The sequence below is a fragment of the Uranotaenia lowii genome, chromosome 3 (genome assembly GCF_029784155.1).
Source record: "Uranotaenia lowii strain MFRU-FL chromosome 3, ASM2978415v1, whole genome shotgun sequence".
Taxonomy (NCBI): Eukaryota; Metazoa; Arthropoda; class Insecta; order Diptera; family Culicidae; genus Uranotaenia; species Uranotaenia lowii.
The window spans coordinates 338,064,641-338,087,788 of NC_073693.1; the positions used below are offsets into that span (position 1 = coordinate 338,064,641).

General features: G+C 34.1%; 1 protein-coding gene across 1 annotated transcript in view; it reads right to left on the reverse strand.

The window, feature by feature from the left end:
- LOC129757264 (adhesion G protein-coupled receptor L1-like) overlaps positions 1–23,148 on the reverse strand; it is a 205,335-nt gene that overhangs the window by 108,859 nt on the left and 73,328 nt on the right. Inside the window, exon 3 of the mRNA XM_055754426.1 lies at positions 5,931–6,097. Within this exon, the coding sequence (XP_055610401.1) occupies positions 5,931–6,097 (167 nt within the window). The remainder of the gene's footprint in view (positions 1–5,930; positions 6,098–23,148) is intronic.

The following is a 23,148-nucleotide window of genomic DNA, read 5'->3' on the forward strand; positions in this document are numbered from 1 at the left end:
ACAAGAATTTTCAAAATTGTAGGGTAGATACTCTAGATTTCGACAGGAGCTAGTTTTCGACAAATTTTTAATGAAAGGCTTATCTTTCTATTTGGTGGCTCAAGCTATCTATGTTCATATTTTTCTATTTTTGTTCTCCAAGTTTAGTATACGTTGAATATTAAAATTCTTATAAATAAGTTGTTTAATAGTAGTAAATCAATAATTGAAAAATAACATTCTAAATCACCTGTGAAATTCAATGCTATCGACCAAATAAGAATGATTTTTAATCAAGAAAAAACTCCCCTTTTATTAGATTGAAAGCGACATAAAAGGAATCATTGGATAGATAAGGTTCTGAAATCAATCTTTGGGGTAATTTATTTCATATTTTTGCTATAATTTTAAGAAATTTCAACTGTTTTTTTAACTGTCGAAAACTAGTGCTGAAAATTCACCTAATAATCTATTTTTCGACACCCATCTGTATGTTTATACTGTTTCCATGGTGTAAAAAACGCCGTGAAGTAGACAAGCAATCCAATATGCAAAAATTCATGTTCCTGTGCTACCAAAGGAGGTGAAAATGTTCTTGTCGAAAACTAAAACTTTTTGTGTCGAAAACTAAAATTCAATGTCGAAAACTGGATCATCGAAAGGTTTTAGTAAAAGGATAATAAAAACTTTCGATCAATAAAAAAGGTAATGAATGAAGAAAAAAGTCTGATTCATAGAACCAATCATATTTTAGATGAAAAACTTAAGTCAATTAATATATTGACATGGTTTTTCTGACAAAACAAGCAAAAACTGTCGAAATCTAGGTATTTTACCCTAATTGTAATTGTGATTTTTCCAAAAAATTAAATTGTGAAAATTCGAAAAAAAAATGCAAGAGAAAAGGAGAAAAACAAACATATGAAATTATTGTTTACCGAGACACATCATTGGAGTTCAAATTTTATCATACAATTCAGCACAAGTTCAAAAAATTTCTATTTGACGCAAATATCATTAAATCAATATTAGTTTTCAGTTTAGATTTAGCTAAGATTGTGAAAAAAATCCGGGCTGTTTTCTTTGATATCCGGGCAACCAACCCGAACCGGGCCTTCCTCAGGTTTTGTTTGAAAATACGGGCACACTCGTTTAAAATCGAGCAATCGTGAATGCTTATGATAATACGCTTAATCTACTCTTTAACAAATTCAAGGATATTTGCCATCGGTGAAAGTAAACTGAATTTATAAGATTAAATTTTTCAATTAGTTTCTACTCTTGCAAACTCAATTGAAATATAAGATTTTAGGTTAAGACTACATTTTGAAATTTGAATCATAAATTAGAATTTTAAACAAAAATCTTTGTAAAACAGACTCCATTCGATTTCAGCATTCAGATCGTACTGTAATGCATAGTTAACTGATTTGTTCACCAATACGAAATTCAACACAAAATGTTCGTTATAATTTATTTCATTATTAATATCGTGTGAATGTTTTCTTATATGTATCAAAATAAATCGAAACTTAAAAAAAAAAAATAAAAATTAAAGAAAAAACTAAAATTTAACTTTTTTATATTTTCAGCTGAATTGGAATAAGTTCCGAATAAATTTTCAAATTAAGAATTATGAATAAACAATCAAAATCAAACTCCTGCGAATTTAATTCCTTAACTATATTCTCTCATTAATAATTTTATCTTGGTTGTTAAAATGAACTACTAGCTGAGTTTGAATCTCAATTTTAATACAGAAACTTAATTTTGCTATTTTTGGGATCGGCTGAATTTTTAAAAAGCGATATACACCATCTTATCCGATTTGGGTCCTAAAGACTGAATAAGCGTGAACAACTTATTACCAGCCAATTCCTAGATGGGAATTGAACCCATGCGATCTATGGACCTGCGATTATCGTCTCACCACGCAAAACCACTCGGCCACTCAGACGCACAAATTTAATTTTTTTTTCTGGGGGAAATTTCTGCTAGCAGAACGGTTTTTATGTAGCGTATTCAACTGATTCTAAATAGCAGACCAGGGTTCCGAATGAATAAAACAAATCCAAAGTACCTACCAAAAAGCTTAAGCTGGTATGAACCATTCTTTAAGAAACGAATCTCAGCCTCAATTTATTCTTTTTTTTTCCGATGTTCAAGTTTAAAAGAGATTTGATTAATTTGGATGCCCTGAATCCCTGTTTGTATTTTTCTATCTGCTTAAGTTTTGAAAATTAGTGACACTCTATGAACAAATTTTTGCCTTTTTTAACAAATCTTTAAATTATTAAAAACTATCAAAATGACGATTTTGATTAAACTATCAGTTTTTCCATAACCAAGGCTTAATGTTGACTCCTGCGTAAATAAAGTTATTTTTTTTTTTACTTTTTCCCATTCTATAAAATTCGGGAATTTTAACGAATTTAACCAAATTTAATTAAAAAAATTTCTTGAAGCAGAAATCAATTCGTTTTGCAGGCTTCAATTCATTTGTTAAATGGATGTGTCAGTTGAACTGAATTTGACTGTTTTAGATCATTCATCATCATCGTCTACAAATATTAATCTTTAATTGAATGAAGCAATTCATTAGTTAGCATTGGTTGATTTAGTTTAAAACTGACTCATTTCTAAACTTACAAACTTCATATCAGCAAAACTAGAGGTGTAAGTCAAGATCTGACAAAAGAATCGAGTTCAGGAGCCAAAACCTACCAAAACTATCATTGAAATTTAAACAACAAAATGCTGTTCCCTAGAGTTCAATTAAATCTTATAAATAAGTTTTTGTAATAATATGACGTGTTATTTAAAAAAAACCTTCTTATATGTTTAAAACAAACTATCTTCGTATTTTGTTTTAACTTTCAAATAAATCTATTAAAACCCATAGTTGATTTTTGTTTCTCAATTCTGATTCATTGTGTTCACATCATATTCTGGGAAACCTTTAAATCTTAATTTTGGATATTAAAATACAAAGTTTCTTGCTTTTGCCCTTTCCAGGACCCAATCTTTCAAATGATGGCGGCACAATTTTCATAGCTTGAAATTTTTAACTATTAAATCAAAATGAAAGAAAATTCATATAAGTTTCAATGAGATCCTCAAAATGAACTTTTCAGATTTTAATTTCGATAACTGGAAGAATTTTTATAAAAAAGTGATTTATTTTTATCAAACTATTTCTAACTTTGATTACTGGCATAAAAAAACTGTTTTTTTCTTTTTATCGTATTAAATTTAATCATTAACTATTATTTTGAATAAATTCTCTTAAGTTCAAATGGAAATTGATTCCTCAATCGAGAATTTACATTTCAAACCGCCGTTGAATTTTTTTTTTTAAATTTGAGATGTTACGGCAAAAAATTTCAATCAACCTTTCAATTGAAAATTAATAAAATAAATGTAATTAAGATGGTCGATAATGAACAATTACTATCACTTTGCTAAACAACATGAAATCATGGTTAATTTTTCACTTGGTTTGTTTTTTTTTAAGAATTCGGATTTTATTTCTTGTGATTTTTTGGTGTTTTTATATTTTAAGTTTTCTATTTTGTGCACTGATGCCTCTGATGTGTCCAAAGTTTTGAATTCTGGTTTTATTCAAAATGTTAATTACGATACGCCGCAACCCGTAGCGTAGAGCACAGCCTTCAAGTTTTTAAGCCAATGGTCATGAGATCGATTCCTGATCATGGCATACGTAGTACACATTATGGGTAGCTGGTTTCAGCATTTGTCAAAATCTAGCCGTCATATTTTTGACAGATGTACGCTTAGAGTTTAGTAAAAGAAATCTCTTTGAGAAAACATCAAATTTCATTGTGATCCTGTATGTGTTTTTGATCAATTTCTGGTGGTTTGGAAGTATTGATTTCCAATTTGTAAACAAGACTGCACCAAATTTATTTTAATGAAAATTTCTTGTTCAGAATATGGAACTTCGTTTTGAATAATTAATTAATGGCTTACCGGAAAGTAGAAATGATTTGACTCCTTCATTCTGATTTATTTAGAATTTAATCAGTAAAATTTATTATTTTTGAGTTCTTTTGGTTCTCATAAGTAAAACTAAGGTTTTAGAAATCAATTCCCTTATTTTGTGTGTACTTTGAGTATTGTTATTAAATTTAACTACATTTAGATTTCAAACACCACACTCATGGACGGGTTCTTCTTGCGGGTCTGCTTTCAATATAGAACCAAGGTTGCCCAAGTCACAAAACAAAATCTTTTATTACACATCATTTCGAGCAAATTTTCATCACCGAATCTGTATCACCGAACACAGAATTTCGGGAATATTCACAGATTCCACAGATTGTTTTTTTTATTTTGGAATATTTCCAAAATTATAATTTTTCATGACGATATGAGTTTAAGACTCAAGCTTTGAATTGGATAAATATATTTTAAATTGTAACATAAATTGTATTTATTTCAATGGAAAAACAAAAAAACCTAAACTGTCATGATTGTTCAATGAAATCAAGGAAAAAACCATTGCAGAATTTTCGAGAAAAATCACAGATGTTCAGAATTCTATTAAATCACAAAAAATTCAGAATACTTTTCGCAAAAGCACAGGTTTTTTCGGCAACCTTCTATAGAATGTGCTGGAGAATGCTGACAAATATAGCTTTATACTTTGATTATTGATTATTTTTATTTTCAGTTTTCTTGAATATATCTGGGATTGCTCATGCATTCAATAAAGAATTCGAGATCACTCAAACCTGGCCAGGATATGCAGATATTATTAGACACTTAATGGATTTAACCCGGGTTTATTAACATAATTTGCATTACCAAATAAAAAACTAAAATTATTCTTTGGAAAGTTTTAATTTTTGTGTCCAAAAACGAATTAATTGGAGTTAATTGAAAAATGAAACCAATATTTTGAACGTTACTTAAGTGATTTGATGAACAATTTGAATTTCAGATAACTGTCTTTAGATTTTTTTTTCAGATTTGCCCTATTTTTCCAAACTTTTTCAAAATTCTTCTTAAATTGCCAGGTCGTGCGGATACGTGTGATAGAAAGTGTGGTACGCTTAGGGTTATTATCAGTCTTTTCAAAAACTTTTTTTAAGACATCTAGTTCAAATACGACCTTCATCGAAATCAATATCAGATAACAATTCAAATGTTTTGGAACTTTTTTCGACATGTATTGTCTCAGATTTCACTGAAATTTATTCTCGTATTAATAAACACCATAGAAGCGGAAAGAAGTCTTACAGTAAGTCGTAGCAATTTAAAAATTATCTGATCCTTCAATGAAGCACGATGGAATAAAATTCAACCCTTGAAATCTTAGATAAATGAGAATACTATATAGAAGAAAGCCTAACATACTCGATTTCGATTCAATTTCCGTTCAGAAAGCTTGAAGTTTGTCATATTTTTCCGAAATCCAACATTGTCGTCTCCTTAAAATGGTTGATTGAAGTGAACGACTCGAAGCTCGAGTGCCCTCAGGTGATTAAATTTCACAGAATCGTTGGTGCTCAGAAAACTTTATGAAAACATGCAATTATCCTTAATCGAGTTGAATTATGGCGCGCGATTATAGTCCAAAAAAGACTGCAGCAGGTGTTGCTGCCCATGACATAGTCGACAAAATGAATGCACTGCTAGATTTCATCATACACCATTACCTAGGTGGGTAGGTACGATAATAACCGCTTATCCGCGCCGCGCACTCATTTTTCACCCATCCTTCCATTCATCCATCCATTCATCTCTTTATCGTCACCTGCGATGGGTCGAAACAAAGAATGATAAATGCTACCATAATGACCAACCAACGAACCCAACAACCGGGCTGTCCATAGAATAATGGTGGTCCGGCTGATCGTCATCATCAGCAGCAGAAGCTAGACGCCCAAGAGGACGACGACGACGACCGACGTTGCTTGATTACCTACCTGTAGTGGGCCAAGGCTCGGCCCATGCTGGGTTCCGGATTCGGGTTCAGATTAGTGTTGGACCGGAACAGAACGAGCGCATGGTGGCAACAGCAGCAGAGCCAACACATTGAGGCCAACTTCATGAACAGCAGCGCCAACGATAGGGACAGGCATAGTTCGGTGTCCTGCGGAAGAACGAGAAAGAGAAGTGGTTGAGTACAATAGAGAAGTAGAACAAAAAGAAAACATCCTATGTCTGGGGCAGAGAAATCTCGGCTCTGAGGTACCTAACCATGGGTCAGCACACAGAAGTAAAGATTTGTATCTCAAGCCTAAAATATTCATATCATATTTGCAGATTGGTTAGGGTTGCCGTCTTGAGTCTGCTATGTGTTTCAATGCAAATATTTTAGAAATGTAATTTAGTTCCGCTACTTTCGGTACTAGGTATAGGTACCGATAACACTTGTTTACAGAATTTTATAAACTTAGTAAGCAAAAAATCACTTTTATTGTAAAATATAATGAAACTTTGAAAAAATATTAAAAGTATGTGTACCGTAATCCGGGGTAGCCAGCGGCTTCGGCGTAGTGGTTAGAGTTCAAGTCATCTACGCCAAAGTTCATGAGATCGAATCCCGGTCATGGCATACATAGTACACTTTCTGTGGTCTGGTGGTTTTAGCATTTGTGAGATGCTGGCCATCATTACTTCGAAAGATGTGCGCTTAGAAAGAGACGAACCAGCCCAAGGCTGAAAGTCTCTATAATAAGAAAAAAAAAATCCGGGGTAATATTGATAACTTTTTCAATATTTTTCGATTATTTTTTCTGTAAGGGGGAATGTGGCATGTGTCATATTTTTAAAACCAGTACTGGACTCCAATGAATGTAAAACATGTTGCAGAAATTTATTAGATAACTTTAAATTTGATTGAAAATTGATTTCGTCTCTGTTTAGAATTTGATGCTTTGGGGTCACATTGATCAGTCTCTATTTTGACGGTTTTAACGAGTTTTCTTGATCATAAAGGATTCACCTTTATGATATTTTCAAATACTAGTTTATCAATTTTACCTTGCTTTTAAACGTTTTCTATAAAAAACATATATATTCGAAAGAAGTACAATGATGCTGCATGCATTTAGGGGAAAAAATTATAACAATTGCTAAATAGTTTGAGCCTCAAAATAAAAATGAAATTTTACCTCCAAACAATCCCCTAGGCCCTTCTGCTATTTCAATTTTCATTTTTTCTTCAAAGTTAACCATTTGATAGGATTCCTATCTATTTGTTCGATACGGGCTTATTTTAGCCAAACATATATTAAGAAAAAAAGTTGATCTTTAACATTCAACAACCCGTTTGCTTCTAAATGCTTTTCGCTATCATCAGGAGAGCTGTTTGTTTGTGAGCCTTGGAAAAAATAGGTATTTGAGGATTTTGAAACTTCATTTTTACTTACAGAAAAAAATTAAATACAAACCAAATTTTACCTATTTGATTCTCAATTAATTGGCTTTCAAACGTAGAAAACAGCCCAGCAAACATGAAATCGCATTAAAAATGATAACTCAAGTCATTAAAAACGTTACTGCGAATCGTAATTCCACCTAACGCAAGTAAAATGTCGTAAAAATCGTTACTCGAAGTCGTATTGAATGGTTTAAATCGGATATGATAAAAAGTCCGCCATGTTTGCAGATTTTGAAGACGATTTCGTTCCTTTTTTTCTCCCGCGTGGGTCTAAAGAGAGAACAGCAGTGCAACCAGAATGCTAATAATCAGATGGTGTATTTGCAAGAATTGCCCAATGACAGAGGCAGCAAATACTGTCGCTGGCAACAGTTCGCATGGTTTGAGAGAAAAAACTTGTGCTCTCTTGCATTCTTTCAGTATGTATGAATATGGTGTCGAAACCGTATACTCTTATCGCTTTTGACAGAAGTTGAAAATTTGTATGTATATCGCCTCCACTTTGGTAGGTAAATGCTGTTTTTTCGTGTTTCATACGATCATTCTATAATGTATATGAAACGTATAACAAAGTTGTTGAGAAATATACCTACAAAAATGTTTGTTGGGAGTTTTTTTTAAATTCATACTATAGACTTAGTTATTGATGATAATGTGCACAAATTTATTGTTGGCCAAAGTTACCCCGTTTTTCTGTACTTATTTTGATATTCTTTTATACAATTTACACATCCCTTCATTAAACAATCTGCGAATCTCTAATTTGATCTGCGAAAAAATATTCAAGATATCTAAAATTCTTTTCCTGAGCTTCTTTATATTAGCGCTAGGTTCACAAACAAATTTTAATGATTCGTATTTTGCAACTACAAGTTTAAAAAAAAAAACAAATATTTGAGAAAAGTGTTTGTTAATAATTGTCATCAATTCAAAACTGATTATAAAACTCTGATATTTCTAAAATTTTATGAAGTTTCAAAAAATATTGTATTTTTATTATTATTTTTAATTGTGGTTTCGATTATTTGATTTCTTAAATAAAATTATCGAAATAGTATACTGAAATATGAAGCTGTTGGAGTTGGAACTTTATCTTCATTGATTTTCTCTTGAATATCGAGCTTTTCGTACACGGTTTTGAATTTTATTTCAACTGAAACAAAAAATGAGTAACAAATTTGCAACAAATGATTTATAAAAAAAGTGAAGAGTCGTATTTTTTATTTGGACCATATTTTAATTTTTTGTATAATTTTGAAATATTCTAGATTTTGAAATATAAAAGTTTATATTTGAAATCAAATGCTGGATTTCTACTTAATGTTTTAATCATAATTGTGTGGATGAGCTAGAAGCATTTTCTGCGATATAATTGTTATGAATTTTGGATTCCAGCCGTGGTAGTCAATTATCACAAAAAAAAAATCTTCCAAATGTAAAACTAGAGCGATGGCCTTGTTGCCGAGAATATAGTCGACTGACGAAAGCATAGTTTGTATCCATAGAGAAAGGCACATTTTTGCGTCCTGAACTCAATTTTTTATCAGATTTTGTCTATCACTTCTTGATTTAGTGTAATGGCATTTAAAAGTTTTAAAGTTAATAAGTTGATAGGGAAGAATGCCACAAAGTGGTTAATTCCCGGAAACCATACAGATTTCGCCTGAATAATCTTGTTTCCGAGAAACAACAAGGCTTTGAAAAATTAGATTTTAAATTATAAGAAAATTGAATAGATATCATTGTGACTATTTCTGACATCACAAGGAAAGTTTTTTTTTCAGTATAGTGTTTGATACTGACGATCTCATTCATTCTGTAGTCTATAGTCTGCAAAATTGTGGCTAAAAATGATAACAAAGTTCCTGTTACGGAGAAAAATAACAAAATACATACTTCTCTTACTTTTACCCAGAAATTAAATGTATTCAAGGCCTTAAGAAAAATTGATAGTTAACTTTACTTTCTAATTTTTATTAATACTTCACACTTTTGATAAGAAAGTGCGCAAATGTTTTAATGATTTTTTACCTATTATCAAAAGGCTCACAGGAAACTAGAGTTGATAGAAAAAAAATACACATTTGTATTCAGCACCCCCAAATAAGTCAAAATCAGTTTTCAAATTTATGAATGGTTATTCTGAGTTCTGAAGATGAATTTCAAAACATATCGCTAAAACCCTGACTCCTTCACATTAAAATAGCATTTATAAACACTCAGGGTAGTAGGAAGAACTACCTCATGCCGGGGGTTTTGGTGACTGGTTTTTTCTAGACTATTTTAGCTCCAAAAATGTGTGAATGAAAAATTTGAAAAACAATATAGTTAAGTACTATGTGATTATTCATTTTCAAGAATTTTTACATATAAGTTTTTTTTAAATAAAATTTCAACTTTCGAAAACACGTCCCAAAAACTTGGAAATGGTAAGCAAAATTTGTAAATGAAGTCCTTTGTAACAAAAAATGGAACTTTCTTTTATCAGTGGTTACAAGCTTGGAATTTGCTCAAGGGTCTAGTAGATTGAGCTAATTTGATTTGAGCATAGAATAAGTTGTTTTTGTTCAAGTAGTTGTATGCTTTTAAATTCTGTAAAAAAATGTAAAAAATATTCTACGGTCAAATCAAATAAGTTAAATATACCCAACTCTTGAACAAATTCAAAGATTTAAACCATGATAATAAAAATTAAATTTTCGAAAAGTCGAAGTAAGAGATTAAAATTTTTTGGTTCAATCTAAATCTCTCAAACTCAACAAACTCAATCCTAAGTCAAGATTTTAGTTTGTAAGTTGGCTCTTTAAAAATTGCAATAAACTTAATGTTGTACAGTACACCAAAAAATATGGTATTTCCTGTAATTTTTTTTCGTGAATTTGAGATACATGTTTTTTTTTATCAATAGATATTTTTCATTGAAAACCAATTTCATAATTAATTTCCGATGTAAAATTTTTAAAAATTCATCAAACAAAACATGCAAACTAAACTTACATTATTTTTTTTATTCGTGATTATCAGATGAATTTTGTATACAAATTGACTTTGATTGAAAATTTGAAATTTAGACAAAATTTAAAGTTTGAGGGCTGTGCGATTTAAACACATTAAGGATCGCAAAGAAATCTTAGCCCGAAATTTTGGCATTTTTTTTCTCAAAAGCCACTGGACCAAATTCTACAAATTAAGTGTCTTTGAGTTATCAAAACTGTTGTTTACAATTTTGTTGAATGAAGTTCCAATTTAAAATGTATCACATTTGAGTTATGCTTCCCAACAAAGAGCACACGCGTCATGCGAAAAATAAAACGATATATCTCAAAGTTGGTCCGCAATGTGTTAATTCCTCAACGAAATAGTAATCTAAATCTGAATTTGGGGTATAAATTTTGAATAAGAATTCTGAAACTGAATTTAATTCTTGTATTTTGAATCTGTTTTAGAATTTCAAAACGATTTCTGAATCTTAATTTTAAATCACAATTTAAAATATGAGCCAAGAAGTAAAATTTGATTCAGAGCCCTCAATCATAAATCAATTTAAATTCTGATGTTTTGGATTCCAATTTGACTTAATTCATTCAATCTGTCATGTGAATCTTAATTAGATTCATCATTTGGGAAAAAAACATTTTATTTTTTTTTTGTACGTTTTATTTAACGAGGGATTAACATTCCGTTTTCACCCTCAGGAAATTTGATTTTTACAAACTAAATTCGATTGAATATTCCACACTGTTTCAAAAATTGAATAACTTTTTTCTCCTTCTTTCGGTTGTTTGCAAGTTTTTCCGCTTGGCTGCCTCCGGGTAGCAGCATTCGTCTCTGATCTTCATATTTCAAGCAATCCAGTATTACGTGTTTTACCGTCAGTTCAACTCCACATGTTTCACATACCGGTGTTTCCGCTCGCTCCATAAGGTGTTTATGAGTTAACCAGGTGTGTCCAATCCTTAATCTAGTAAGGATTTTCTGTTCCTTCTTGTTGCTCCGATCTATCCATTTTTCCGTAGTTTGTTTTATTTCCTTTAGTTTGATATTCTGCTGGTTTCGCCATCTCCGTTCGTGTTGCAGCTTCAACTCTTTTCTCACCCACTTAAGCGCGTCCGCTTTGGGAATTTTAGTAGTGTGTCTTTCTCCATTCCTGCCCAGGTTTGCTAATCGGTCTACCTCTTCATTACCATGAATACCAACATGGCTGGGGATCCAGACCATCGTAACGTTCTTAAGATTTCTTTGGTGAAGTATGCTTTGGATGATTGGGTGTTTGATGCTCGTTTCTAAGGCAGTCAGCACACTAGCAGAGTCGGTGTAAATAACCTTTGGTTCATTGGCTCTTTTGACTGCTACATCAATAGCGGTTGCTTCTGCAGAGAAAATTGAAAGTGTTTCAGGAAGATTTTTAAGGATGTTTTCCTCTGTCGGGTTAAAGATTCCAAATCCTACTTGTCCGCGTGCAAGTGAGCCGTCAGTGTACACTTCTTTTCTGAAACGGTATTTCGTGTTTTTGAGGTTTGCAAATATGCTGACTGCTGATCTCTTGTTTCCACCAGTCTTAAACTGGTGTTTAATTGTCCAGTCTATTACAGGTGGTTTTTCGTTCCACTGTTTGGCAGTTTCGGTTCGGAGACGATAAATTGGAGGTATACGTTGATTGATTGTTTGAAATAATAACTGATTAGCTCGGTTCAATAAGTAGTTTTCACTACAGTCTGCTCTCTCCGCTATCCATATAGCTTTCCTGGCCCAGTTCTCTGCTACCAGAAATGCAAAGGGAAGAACGCCATTTTCAACGTACAAAGCTTCTATTGGGGTTGAACAAAATGCACCAGATACTGTTCTCAACATATTATTGTAGGTCGTTTTGAGCGTCATAATATTTTCGGGCTCAAATATTTCCCATCCATAAAACAGTTTCGATATCACTGTTGCAAAACCGATTTTAAGTAGAGTTTCTCTGCTTCCGAGACATGTTATTATTTTCAAGAAACGAATACGTGCTGAACATTCTTTCGTGAGCATTTTCAAATGATAGCTGGCATTTCCTTTTTTGTTCATTAGTACTCCCAAGATTTTGGCTGTATTTGTTTGCTTGATCTCCGACCCATTGGCTTTTAATTTTTGCATGCTCCCAAATCGATGTCTGCCCTTAGTAACGGAACATGTATGTAACAAGGTGCTCTTTTTGGCGTTAATTGCGAATCCGTTCATTTCAGCCCACGTTAATATTCTATCAATTCCTTGCTGTAGTCTTTAACGACAAACTGCAACAAATTTGCTTCCACAAATTAATAAAATATCATCCGCATATATGAGCACGGAGATAGTTTTTGGTATGAATCTGAATACATCATTTATAACTAGTATAAAGAGTGTGGGAGATAATACAGATCCTTGCGGTACTCCGGTTTCTTGAGGCCGATCGGAGGAGTAAGCCCCACCAACTGCTACACAAAAAGTTCTATCTTTTAGAAAGTTTTTGATAACTTTGTACATTCGGTTGCCAACTTGAGCTTTTTGGAGTGCTCTCAGGATACCCGGCCTCCAAGTACGGTCAAATGCTTTGGACAGATCAAGCGAAACTAGTTCAGAGTGCAAATTGGCGTGTCGATGTTCTGTTAGTATATCCTTCAGTTGACTCAGATGGCTAGTAGTACCTGTGCAGACCTGACCGGAGCTCCGAAGCTCGGTAGTAGCACCAGGGGGCCACCGGATCACTAACTGCAGCGGAAACTGCACGCACTACTCGGCTTGCTCACCGACCGACTGACTGACTGACTGACTGAATCACTGGTTCGCCGCACGCTTATGTGGGATGACGCGGTATGCGTTTAACCCATTCAAACAGAGGGAATGTATGATATACCCATACATCCATTCGTGCGCCACACATCTCCCTTCTTCTCAGAAGAAAAACTGTTCTTACAAGTTTTGTTTGAAAAAAAAAAATCGTTAAACCATATTAACTCTATTGAATTGTCACTCTTTCTCTTTTCCACCGACCATTTGAAGCTTGATTAATTCTGCCATTAACAACTGGTTGGCACTGCGCGTCAAGTAATTTAACTGAGAATCGTCTATGCTCTCTTCATTCACTGATTAGAACGTAATGATGACTGCAACAAATATTTCTCCAAAGCTTCATTTGATACGAAAATGTTGAAGATGTGTGTGCAGTGAAGCAATTTATTTTGCTTAAAGGGATAATCTTTGCAACACGATCGTTCGATTTGCAAGTCATCTAATCTCTTATTTTTACTCTAAGCTTCTTCTCGTCCCTCCCATAACTTAAATCTTTGCCTCTTCTCATCAACTTACCTTAAACTTTCCTTATTTTTTTCATTTTGTTATCTTTTTATCTTATAATGTTCTCCTTTTTTGACTTTTATGTTTTACTGTCCTCTTCATTGATTTGATTATCTCATTGTTCAGCTTATTCTACTAGTAATTATTTCATTTTCGAAACTTGTTGCGTTCTGAGATTCATCATTTGTTTTTTTGGATCTTTTAATCTTCTAATCAACTTATTTTCTCATCATATCAACTTCTTATCTTTAAATAATCTGTTTTACTCATAGCTCCCACACAATATCTTCCATCAATTGTTTTCAACTTGCTATCTTTCTACAAAAGCATCTTCTCCTTCTTTCATCTTCCTAGTTTCTTATCTTCCAACCGTCTCACAACTCTATCATCTTCCATTCTTCTCATCGTCCGATTACCCAAAATCGCGTGCATCGGCTGCTGTCTCAGCTCGCCTTTTTCCAATACAGCTGTCCTCTCAATACTGTTTTTACTTTTCGGTCCTTCCAACTGACAATTCATAGGTAGTCCAATCAACTCGTCTTTTAATAAAATACAACTGTTTTCTCAACACGCTGTTTTTATTTTGCGGTCCTTAATACTGGCTATTCACAGGCTGTCCTCTCAACTCGCCGTTAAATTTCATTACAGCTGTCCTCTCAACACGCTGTTCTTACTTTGCGGTCCTCTCAACTCGCAAGCATAGGCTGTCCTCTCAACTCGCCTTCTAATTTCAAGCTGTCCTCTCAACTCGCTTGAAATTTTAATCGATAAGTTCAGGCTGTCCTCTCAACTCGCCTTTAAATTTCATTACAGCTGTCCTCTCAACACGCTGTTCTTAATTTGCGGTCCTCTCAACTCGCAAGCATAGGCTGTCCTCTCAACTCGCCTTCTAATTTCAAGCTGTCCTCTCAACTCGCTTGAAATTTTTATCGATAAGTTCAGGTTGTCCTCTCAATTCGCCTTTAAATTTCATTACAGCTGTCCTCTCAACACGCTGTTCTTACTTTGCGGTCCTCTCAACTCGCAAGCATAGGCTGTCCTCTCAACTCGCCTTCTAATTTCAAGCTGTCCTCTCAACTCGCTTGAAATTTTTATCGATAAGTTCAGGCTGTCCTCTCAACTCGCCTTTAAATTTCATTACAGCTGTACTCTCAACACGCTGTTCTTAATTTGCGGTCCTCTCAACTCGCAAGCAAAGGCTGTCCTCTCAACTCGCCTTCTAATTTCAAGCTATCCTCTCAACTCGCTTGAAATTTTTTATCGATATGTTCAGGCTGTCCTCTCAACTCGCCTTCCAATTTCAAGCTGTCCTCTCAATCCGCTTGAAATTGTGAACATCATCAAGCTGTCCTCACGACTTGCTTAAAATTTCCTTTTTATTTAATGTTGTCTTCTCAATGGAATTGGATTCATCAATTCCAGTTTCGGCATTGTTTCATAACCCGCAGATTTTCAAAAATCTCTTTAAACAATATGTAAATATGACACGTTTTCTTTTCTTTTCACTTCAATCTAGGTAGCCTCCGAAAGTTAACTAACAGCGGTGCTTTTTTCGTTTCAACAACTTTCCATATAATGAGTATTCGAATTACTCATTTTGCCACAGTTTATTTTCGATGGATAATTAATAAACTGTTTGATTTTCAAGCAAGATTGACTAAACTAAGTTGAGCGTGAACCGTTGACCACATTTGTTTACTTTTTCGGTTCGTAATTTTAAGTAATTCGGTTCGGTTTTAAGTAATTTCTCGTTTTATAATGATGAAGAGAAATTACCTGCCACGGTCGCCAAATGTGCAGACCTGACCGGAGCTCCGAAGCTCGGTAGTAGCACCAGGGGGCCACCGGATCACTAACTGCAGCGGAAACTGCACGCACTACTCGGCTTGCTCACCGACCGACTGACTGACTGACTGACTGAATCACTGGTTCGCCGCACGCTTATGTGGGATGACGCGGTACGCGTTTAACCCATTCAAACAGAGGGAATGTATGATATACCCATACATCCATTCGTGCGCCACACAGTACCTCTACCACTTCTAAAAGCATGTTGATTTGGGTGTATTATTCTTCGATTTTCAAGCAATTGTTGTAGTCGTCGATTCACAATTCGCTCGTAAATTTTCCCCAAACAAGACGTTAGAGCAATTGGTCTGAAACTATTTAATTCTCCTGGTTTTGGTATGGGAATTATTACACTTTTTCTCCACTCCATCGGATATTCGCCTTGCTGCCAGAGCTTGTTAAAAACTTCCAGCACAACTTTTTTCGCTTCTGGGGGCATATTTTTGATCATACTGTAAGTTATGTCATCCAAACCAGTAGATTTACCAGCGCATTTGCTGAGCGCGGCTGTCAGTTCTGTCCCTGTGAAATCTTTGTCCATATCTCGGTTACACGGTATGGATGGTGGTGGTATGTAGTTAGTTTCTTTTAATGTTTCAGAATAATCACTTGCAGTGAAACTTTTTTCAAAAACATCTGCAAGGTGCGTTGCTATTTGTTGTGGGTTATCTGTAAATTTCCCTTCAATAGTCATCCGTCTTGTGCGTTTGGCTTTGCGTCCAGTTATTTTGCTGAACTTATGCCACATTTCCGAGGCAGGAGTTGATGGATTAAATGAAGAACAGAAATCATTCCATGCTTCATGTTTGCCCTTTTCTACGGCTGTTCTTGCTTCTGCTCTTGCTTTCCGGAAGTCTTCATTTCGAGCTATCCACTCGCTAGATGTGTTGTCGGTTCTTCGTAGAATTTTCCATTTGTCTTTACGGTGTTGAATGAGTGTACCAATTTCTTCGCTCCACCATGCAGCATATTTAGAAGCAGTTTTTCCGGTTGTACGCGGTATCGAACGTTTAGCAGTTTGGAAAATGGTTTGAGTGATGTTATTTATATTGGGATGAGAAATGGACAGAAGTTCATCACTGATTTCTTGTGTATACTGCTCCCAGTTCGCTTCTTTTAGTTTCCATTTTTTTACTGCCGGAACCGTAGGACAGGTGCTATCAAGCTCTATTGAAATAGGGACGTGATCACTATTGCTTGGGTCTGTAAAGGTGGACCATTTAAATCTTCCGATTATAGTTGTTGAAGCAAATGTGATATCAATGGCGGTGTCGTGGTTATTCTGGTGGGGACTGAACCTGGTTTTAGTACATACAACCATTTCAAGTCAGGCTATTACAACACAGCGGACAGGGCGTTGAGAGATCTGATGTCCAATCTCTCCCCCCCATACCTTGTTGGAGGAGATTTCAATAGCAGACATTTCACTTGGGACAATTTCACCAACAACATGGGTGAAACTGTTGCCAAGTGGGCAGCTGATCATGAAATGGCACCGCTAAATGACGGATCTAAAAAACATTTTATGAATTTCGAATAATGAATTTGATTCTGAGTTTTCAATTCTGAATCGCCATTTGTTTGATTATATTTGAAATGTGCATGAGAATTCTGCTGAAAAACTTCGAATCTGAATAAGAATATTCAGAAAACCTTGATTTGAAAATCTATATGAGGTCCTCATAGCCAATGGGGTATAAGTGCAAAAAAGGTCGATTTTTAGTTATTTTCTTTTTCATTGAAATTTTCTAGTCGGCCTTTGATTGCATTATATAAAAATCGGAACTTGCCATAAGAAATCAACAAATTAAAATCCATCATGTTAAAGTTTTTAATTTTTCTACTTAAATCACTTCCAACAGGAAATGATATACAGCAACGAAAAAAACTCTAAACAAAAAACCGCTTTTTCAATGTTATAAGGAGTGTATTCGAAAAAAAATGCAACAGTTTTATTTTTTTTTTCGAATAACTTCTAAATTGATTGAATAAATTAATGAAATTTTAAGCGAAGTTACCTGGTAATGTTATGTTTACATTTGCAAATTTTTGTGATGTTCTGTTTACTTAGTGGTTTTTGAGATAACGTCAAATGAAGAAATTTTTCGACTTTAATTTTTGGGCATTAAGTGCGCCATCTATAATGCATACTATGAATCACCATTTTTTTTTTCAAATCAAGGCTATTTTTGAATAAGTTTGCTTTTTTCTGAAGCTTGATTTTCAAAATAACTGAAAATTTTGAATAAGGTTGAAGTTATAACAAATTTAGCCGATTGTCCTGCTTCGGCACAAAAACAACATATTTGACTTTTTATCACTCCACCATCGTTTTTGCGTAATGGAACGATTACAGATCCAACCTCAACATAATATAAACTTTGTGAAATCAATTTAAGTACTTTGCAGAGAAAACGGTCGCATTTGGAGGCAGTCTTCTTTGTATTTTTTAGCCATACATTGTGTCAATCGTTATGAAAGCCTGAGTAATTTGCAGTTTCCACAGATCGTTATTTTCCATTTTTTTCTCCTTGTTTATCTCCGGGAAAAACAAGCGAGACTGGTCAACGAAAAGTTTCTGATTGAAAACCGCAAAAAAGTTCGTTTTGCTATCCTTTACGAAATTGTTCAAAATATCTCTTCGCAGTCCAAATACGTTGCGTACGATTTGACCACCGTATTTAGTTAATTTTACCGGTGGGTAGCTTTCCAACCTTGTAGAAATGAAGTCAAAACCTTTCACATTCCTCTCATTTCATGGATTCAATAATCTCTCCTTTTATTTAAATTTTAGCTCTCTTTAGGGTCTTGTAGGACTTACTAAACGATTTTCCATATGAACTTAAGTCGAATAGTTGATTCTCAGCTGTTTTTGGATCTCTCACTGGGAGTTTTCTGGATTTTTCGCGACCCTGCTTAAAAAAAATTTGTCATTGAACTTCAGTATTGGACGCTATCTCAAAAACCACTTAACAGATGGCCACCAAATTTTATACACATACACTTTACGTTTTGTAAGAATGTCATTCCATGTCAAGTGTGCACAGCGACAAAAAAATCTTATTTGAAATTCGCCTAACTTGGCCGATAAACTCGCTGAGGTCTACAATACGAACCAAAATTTTTGAAAATGACTTATGGTTTTATTGAGTTCGATGGATTTTAAAAAAAAATACATTTATTCACTTTCATTGGTGGATCACTAATAGGTAACAATTAACGATCTGACTGATCCAACTAAGCGACTCGAACTAAACTCTGGTCTTCCGACCAACTAGCAACCTAACCTAATCTGATGAAAAAAACTACCCCGGTCGGCTGGGAACCCGCTGGAACCGATGTGTTCTCCCATCAGATTGCCGCGTCTCAGGTTTCCGATTACTGCATCGATGCAGTTCTCGTGAAGATGCAGTAATGTTTATGTTTCGCAATCTGAGAATGCGTCTCGGTCGCTGATTCGCGTGAAGGAGCTATCGGGAATGGGCTGTGTACATAACTAATGATCCGCCCATCCCTTGTTTCTGGACCTTCCTCTTTTTTCACGATTTTCAAATATCTTTTTTGCAAACTTAAAAGTCATATAAAATTGACATAAAACTCGTAGTGAAGCTTTTATTAAAATCTTTTGGTTGATATTATTGATGTTTAGGTAAAATGAAATTTTTCACGTCAAATTATCAGTCTAAAATATATTTGTAAGAATTAATTAAAATTCCAATATAATAAATATTTTCAGTTCCCGAGACAATTAACATTGAGGTTTTAAAGGTTATTTTTTCCATAGTATAAAGCGATTCATCTTGTGTCCATCATTGTGGTTACAAAAAAATACTACGTACCTAGGTACTTATAGAATCAAAACTTGGAATCTAGAATTACTCATGTCTAGAAGACCCATAAATATTGAATTAACAATTTCTAAGTCGCCTAGGACAAAAGTCTCAAAAACCTTAAAAAATCTAATTGACTCATGCCAAATCAAATATTTGAGAGTATTTGATAACAGGTACTCCTAAAAGTCATTATTTATTTTACTGTTTTTGGGTTTTAATAATTAATTTCGATGTTTTCTTAATTAAATATGAAGTGCGCTTGTAGGAATTTCCACCTCAAAAATGTGTATTTACTTCTATTTACTAATGAGGATAAAATTGAGTTGTGCGCTTAAAGGAATCTATACCACTGTAGAGGTTCTCAATAATGTATTTGAGTTACATGAAAATTTTTTCCTACGCACTTAATTGGTCGCTTGAAAATGAATGTCTACGATAAGACTAAGTAGTTTGCTTAATTTTTTAACATATTGAAATCGAATGTGATACAAATTTTCTTATTTAAACGATTACAAAATATCAAACCTCTTAAATGATAAAAACAATTATTATATCATAAAACTTAACTGGATATTGTAGATTTGTTCATAGTAAAATGCGTCAACATTATTTATGAATTCAAAATTCAACTTTATCGTCATGTCGGCAATATGTAGGATTAAAAAAGTCTATAATTTTTACGTTCATTTCCAAAACACATGGGTACTCTAATCTGTTGACCTTTCTTTCCGATGCGGATCCCAAATCTCCATTTCATCACCCCAAACGCCTATGGGTGAGTTGGAAATGTTAAGGTGGGTAGGTAAATATAACCATATAACGTACCACCCAAATCGAGTTAAGTTTTTTGGCCCTGCGGAACAACCATCAGCCTGCACCACGTGCCAGAAATGACAAATATCTTTTTAAACTCAACATAAATCGAAACAGCTGGCTAGCTGACATAGGCGAGCTACCGAGTCAATTTTGATGATAAATGAGTTGAAAAACCCCTTTCCTTTGAAACAAAAAGCTGATTCTAGAATCCTCGGCGTTGGGCCTGTTTGGAGGGGAATTCAATTTAACCAAACCGTGTATGGTTTTTCTCTTCTCTAGATTTACTCGTTTATAACGATGTTGATTCAAATCATATTCCACAGCTGGTGAATCGTTCATTTTTTTAAAGGAATTCCCAAAGCAATAACAAACCGATTTTCAGCTTTGACGAACCAGCCCGAGGCTGAAAGTCTCTATAATAAAGATAAAAAAAAAGATTTTCAGCAATCGCAAACTCTGATGTTTTATGCCGATATTCCACTCCACTCTCTGGAGCCACTTTTCCTTTCGAAGAAACTTTGTTAAACAATTTAAGTGAGCGATTCGACTTGAAGCAGTCATTTGAGCCGAAATTTTGACAACTTTGACAACTTTGACAACTTTGACAATTTTGACAATTTTGTCAATTTTGTCAATTTTGTCAATTTTGACAATTTTGACAATTTTGATAATTTTGACCATTTTGACAATTTTGACAATTTTGAAAATTTTGAAAATTTTGACAATTTTGACAATTTTGACAGTTTTGACAATTTTGACAATTTTGACAATTTTGGCAATTTTGACTATTTTGACAATTTTGACAATTTTGTCAATTTTGACAATTTTGACAATTTTGACAATTTTGACAATTTTGACAATTTTGACAATTTTGACAATTTTGACAATTTTGACAATTTTGACAATTTTGACAATTTTGACAATTTTGACAATTTTGACAATTTTGACAATTTTGACAATTTTGACAATTTTGACAATTTTGACAATTTTGACAATTTTGACAATTTTGACAATTTTGACAATTTTGACAATTTTGAGAATTTTGACAATTTTGACAATTTTGTCAATTTTGACAATTTTGACAATTTTGACAATTTTGACAATTTAGACAATTTTGAAAATTTTGATATTTTTCACAATTTTGACAGTTTTGGAAAATTTCGGAAAATTAAGACAATGTATTTCACTCTCTTGAGCCACTTTTTTAGTCGAGATTGTAGAAATTTTGGCTCTTTTCTAAACAATGTCTATTTGATACATTTTAGTGATGTATTTTCTTCGATATCACCAGCAGAAGGCTTTTATGAATGTCAAGATTTCGTATTTCTTGATTATATTTTTACAAAGTCATGTTTTTATAAAGTTTCCTCAGAATCTTTCCCATGTTCATAATTTCAGATAATGAGCACTGTACCTTTTCCGATAAAGACTTGAATCAGGCGACGGACTAATAAATCAGTCTTGTTGTAGCTCGGCAACAATAAAAACTCCTACCGGCGAAAGGCTAAGCGGAAAAGAACAAAATTGTAGATAATTTTCCAAGGAAAATTACTTTCCCGACCTCTGCTCCTACCTCACCTGAAAGCTGACCTTTCGGAATGCGACCGGCCGCTGGCCATTGAGGACTAGACTGGCCCACAACGAAAAAAGTCATTATATTCCCCGCGGCACCCCCTAAATTTGTGCATTTAGGTGAAAAAATGACTTTCTGAAAGTTTCAGGTCATTTGGAAGAAGCACGAGCTGGCGCAAAGGACTTAAAATTTGTATAGAGATTTTCGGCAAAATGTATGAAAAATCGACATACTTTCACTCTTGGTGTTCTAAAATATGTTATCAGTATGCAAGAAAGCTCAGAATTTCAAGAATTGTAGTTCAAACCATGACAAATAAATTTGTAGAAGATTGTGATGCGATACGAGTTGACTGTGATAAGTTATCCGCAATTTAATGTGTGATTTTTTTCGCATTTCTTTGATATATTGTGAACGGAGTATGGGCACGGAGTATAATCGCACTAACTTGATCGCGTCGTCACACAATGAGATAACAAATAGAAAGTTTGTGACCTTTCTTTTAACTTTTGCAGATATTTGTTATAAAATAAGCTACATCTTTGCCTAGGACACAAACTTTCTATCTGTTATTCTCATTGTGTGAAAATGCGATCAAGTTAGTACTTATAATCCATCTATACACCGTTCACGATATATCGATGAAACGCGTAAAAAATCACACATTCAATTGCAAATAACTCATTACAGTCAACTCGTATCGCGTCATAATCTTCTACAAACTTGTTTGTTATTATTTGAACTACAATTCCTGAAATTCTGAGCTTTCTAGCAAAATGGTAACATATTTTAGAACACAAAGAGTGAAAGAATGTCGATTTTTCATACATTTTGCTGAAAATCTCCATACAAATTTCAAGTCCTTTGCGCCAGCTCGTGCTTCTTCCAAATGACCTGAAACTTTCAGAAAGTCATTTTTTCACTTAAATGCACCAATCGAGAGGGTGCCGCGTTGAAAAAAATGTTGTTAAAATCATCCCATACAAATTTGGGCCAGTCTATTGAGGACGCGTCCGAACGGCGGCGGCGGCGGGGTTAAACTGAAGATTGGCCTCCCCGCCCGCCGGTTGGCATTTGAGTGTTTGAGTGGGGCAGGTTCAAGCCAAGCAAGGTCACTCGAAGAAAGTGGCCCCAAAGGACGGCCGGAAGAATGGACCGAACGGTGTTGCTACAAATTTAAGCTCGTTAAGTCCTGCCTGCCAGCCGGCGGCGGCAGCGGCGGCTTTTTGCGAATGAAGGGATTTTCGCTTCTTTGTTCAATTGATTCACGGCGAGGAAGGGATTTTTTTCTGGCTTGTTTCGGTTTTGTACCTTGGTTGGTGTGGTGGATTTAAACAGCGAGCTATCAATCCAGTTATGCGAGTCAAGGTGAAACCTAT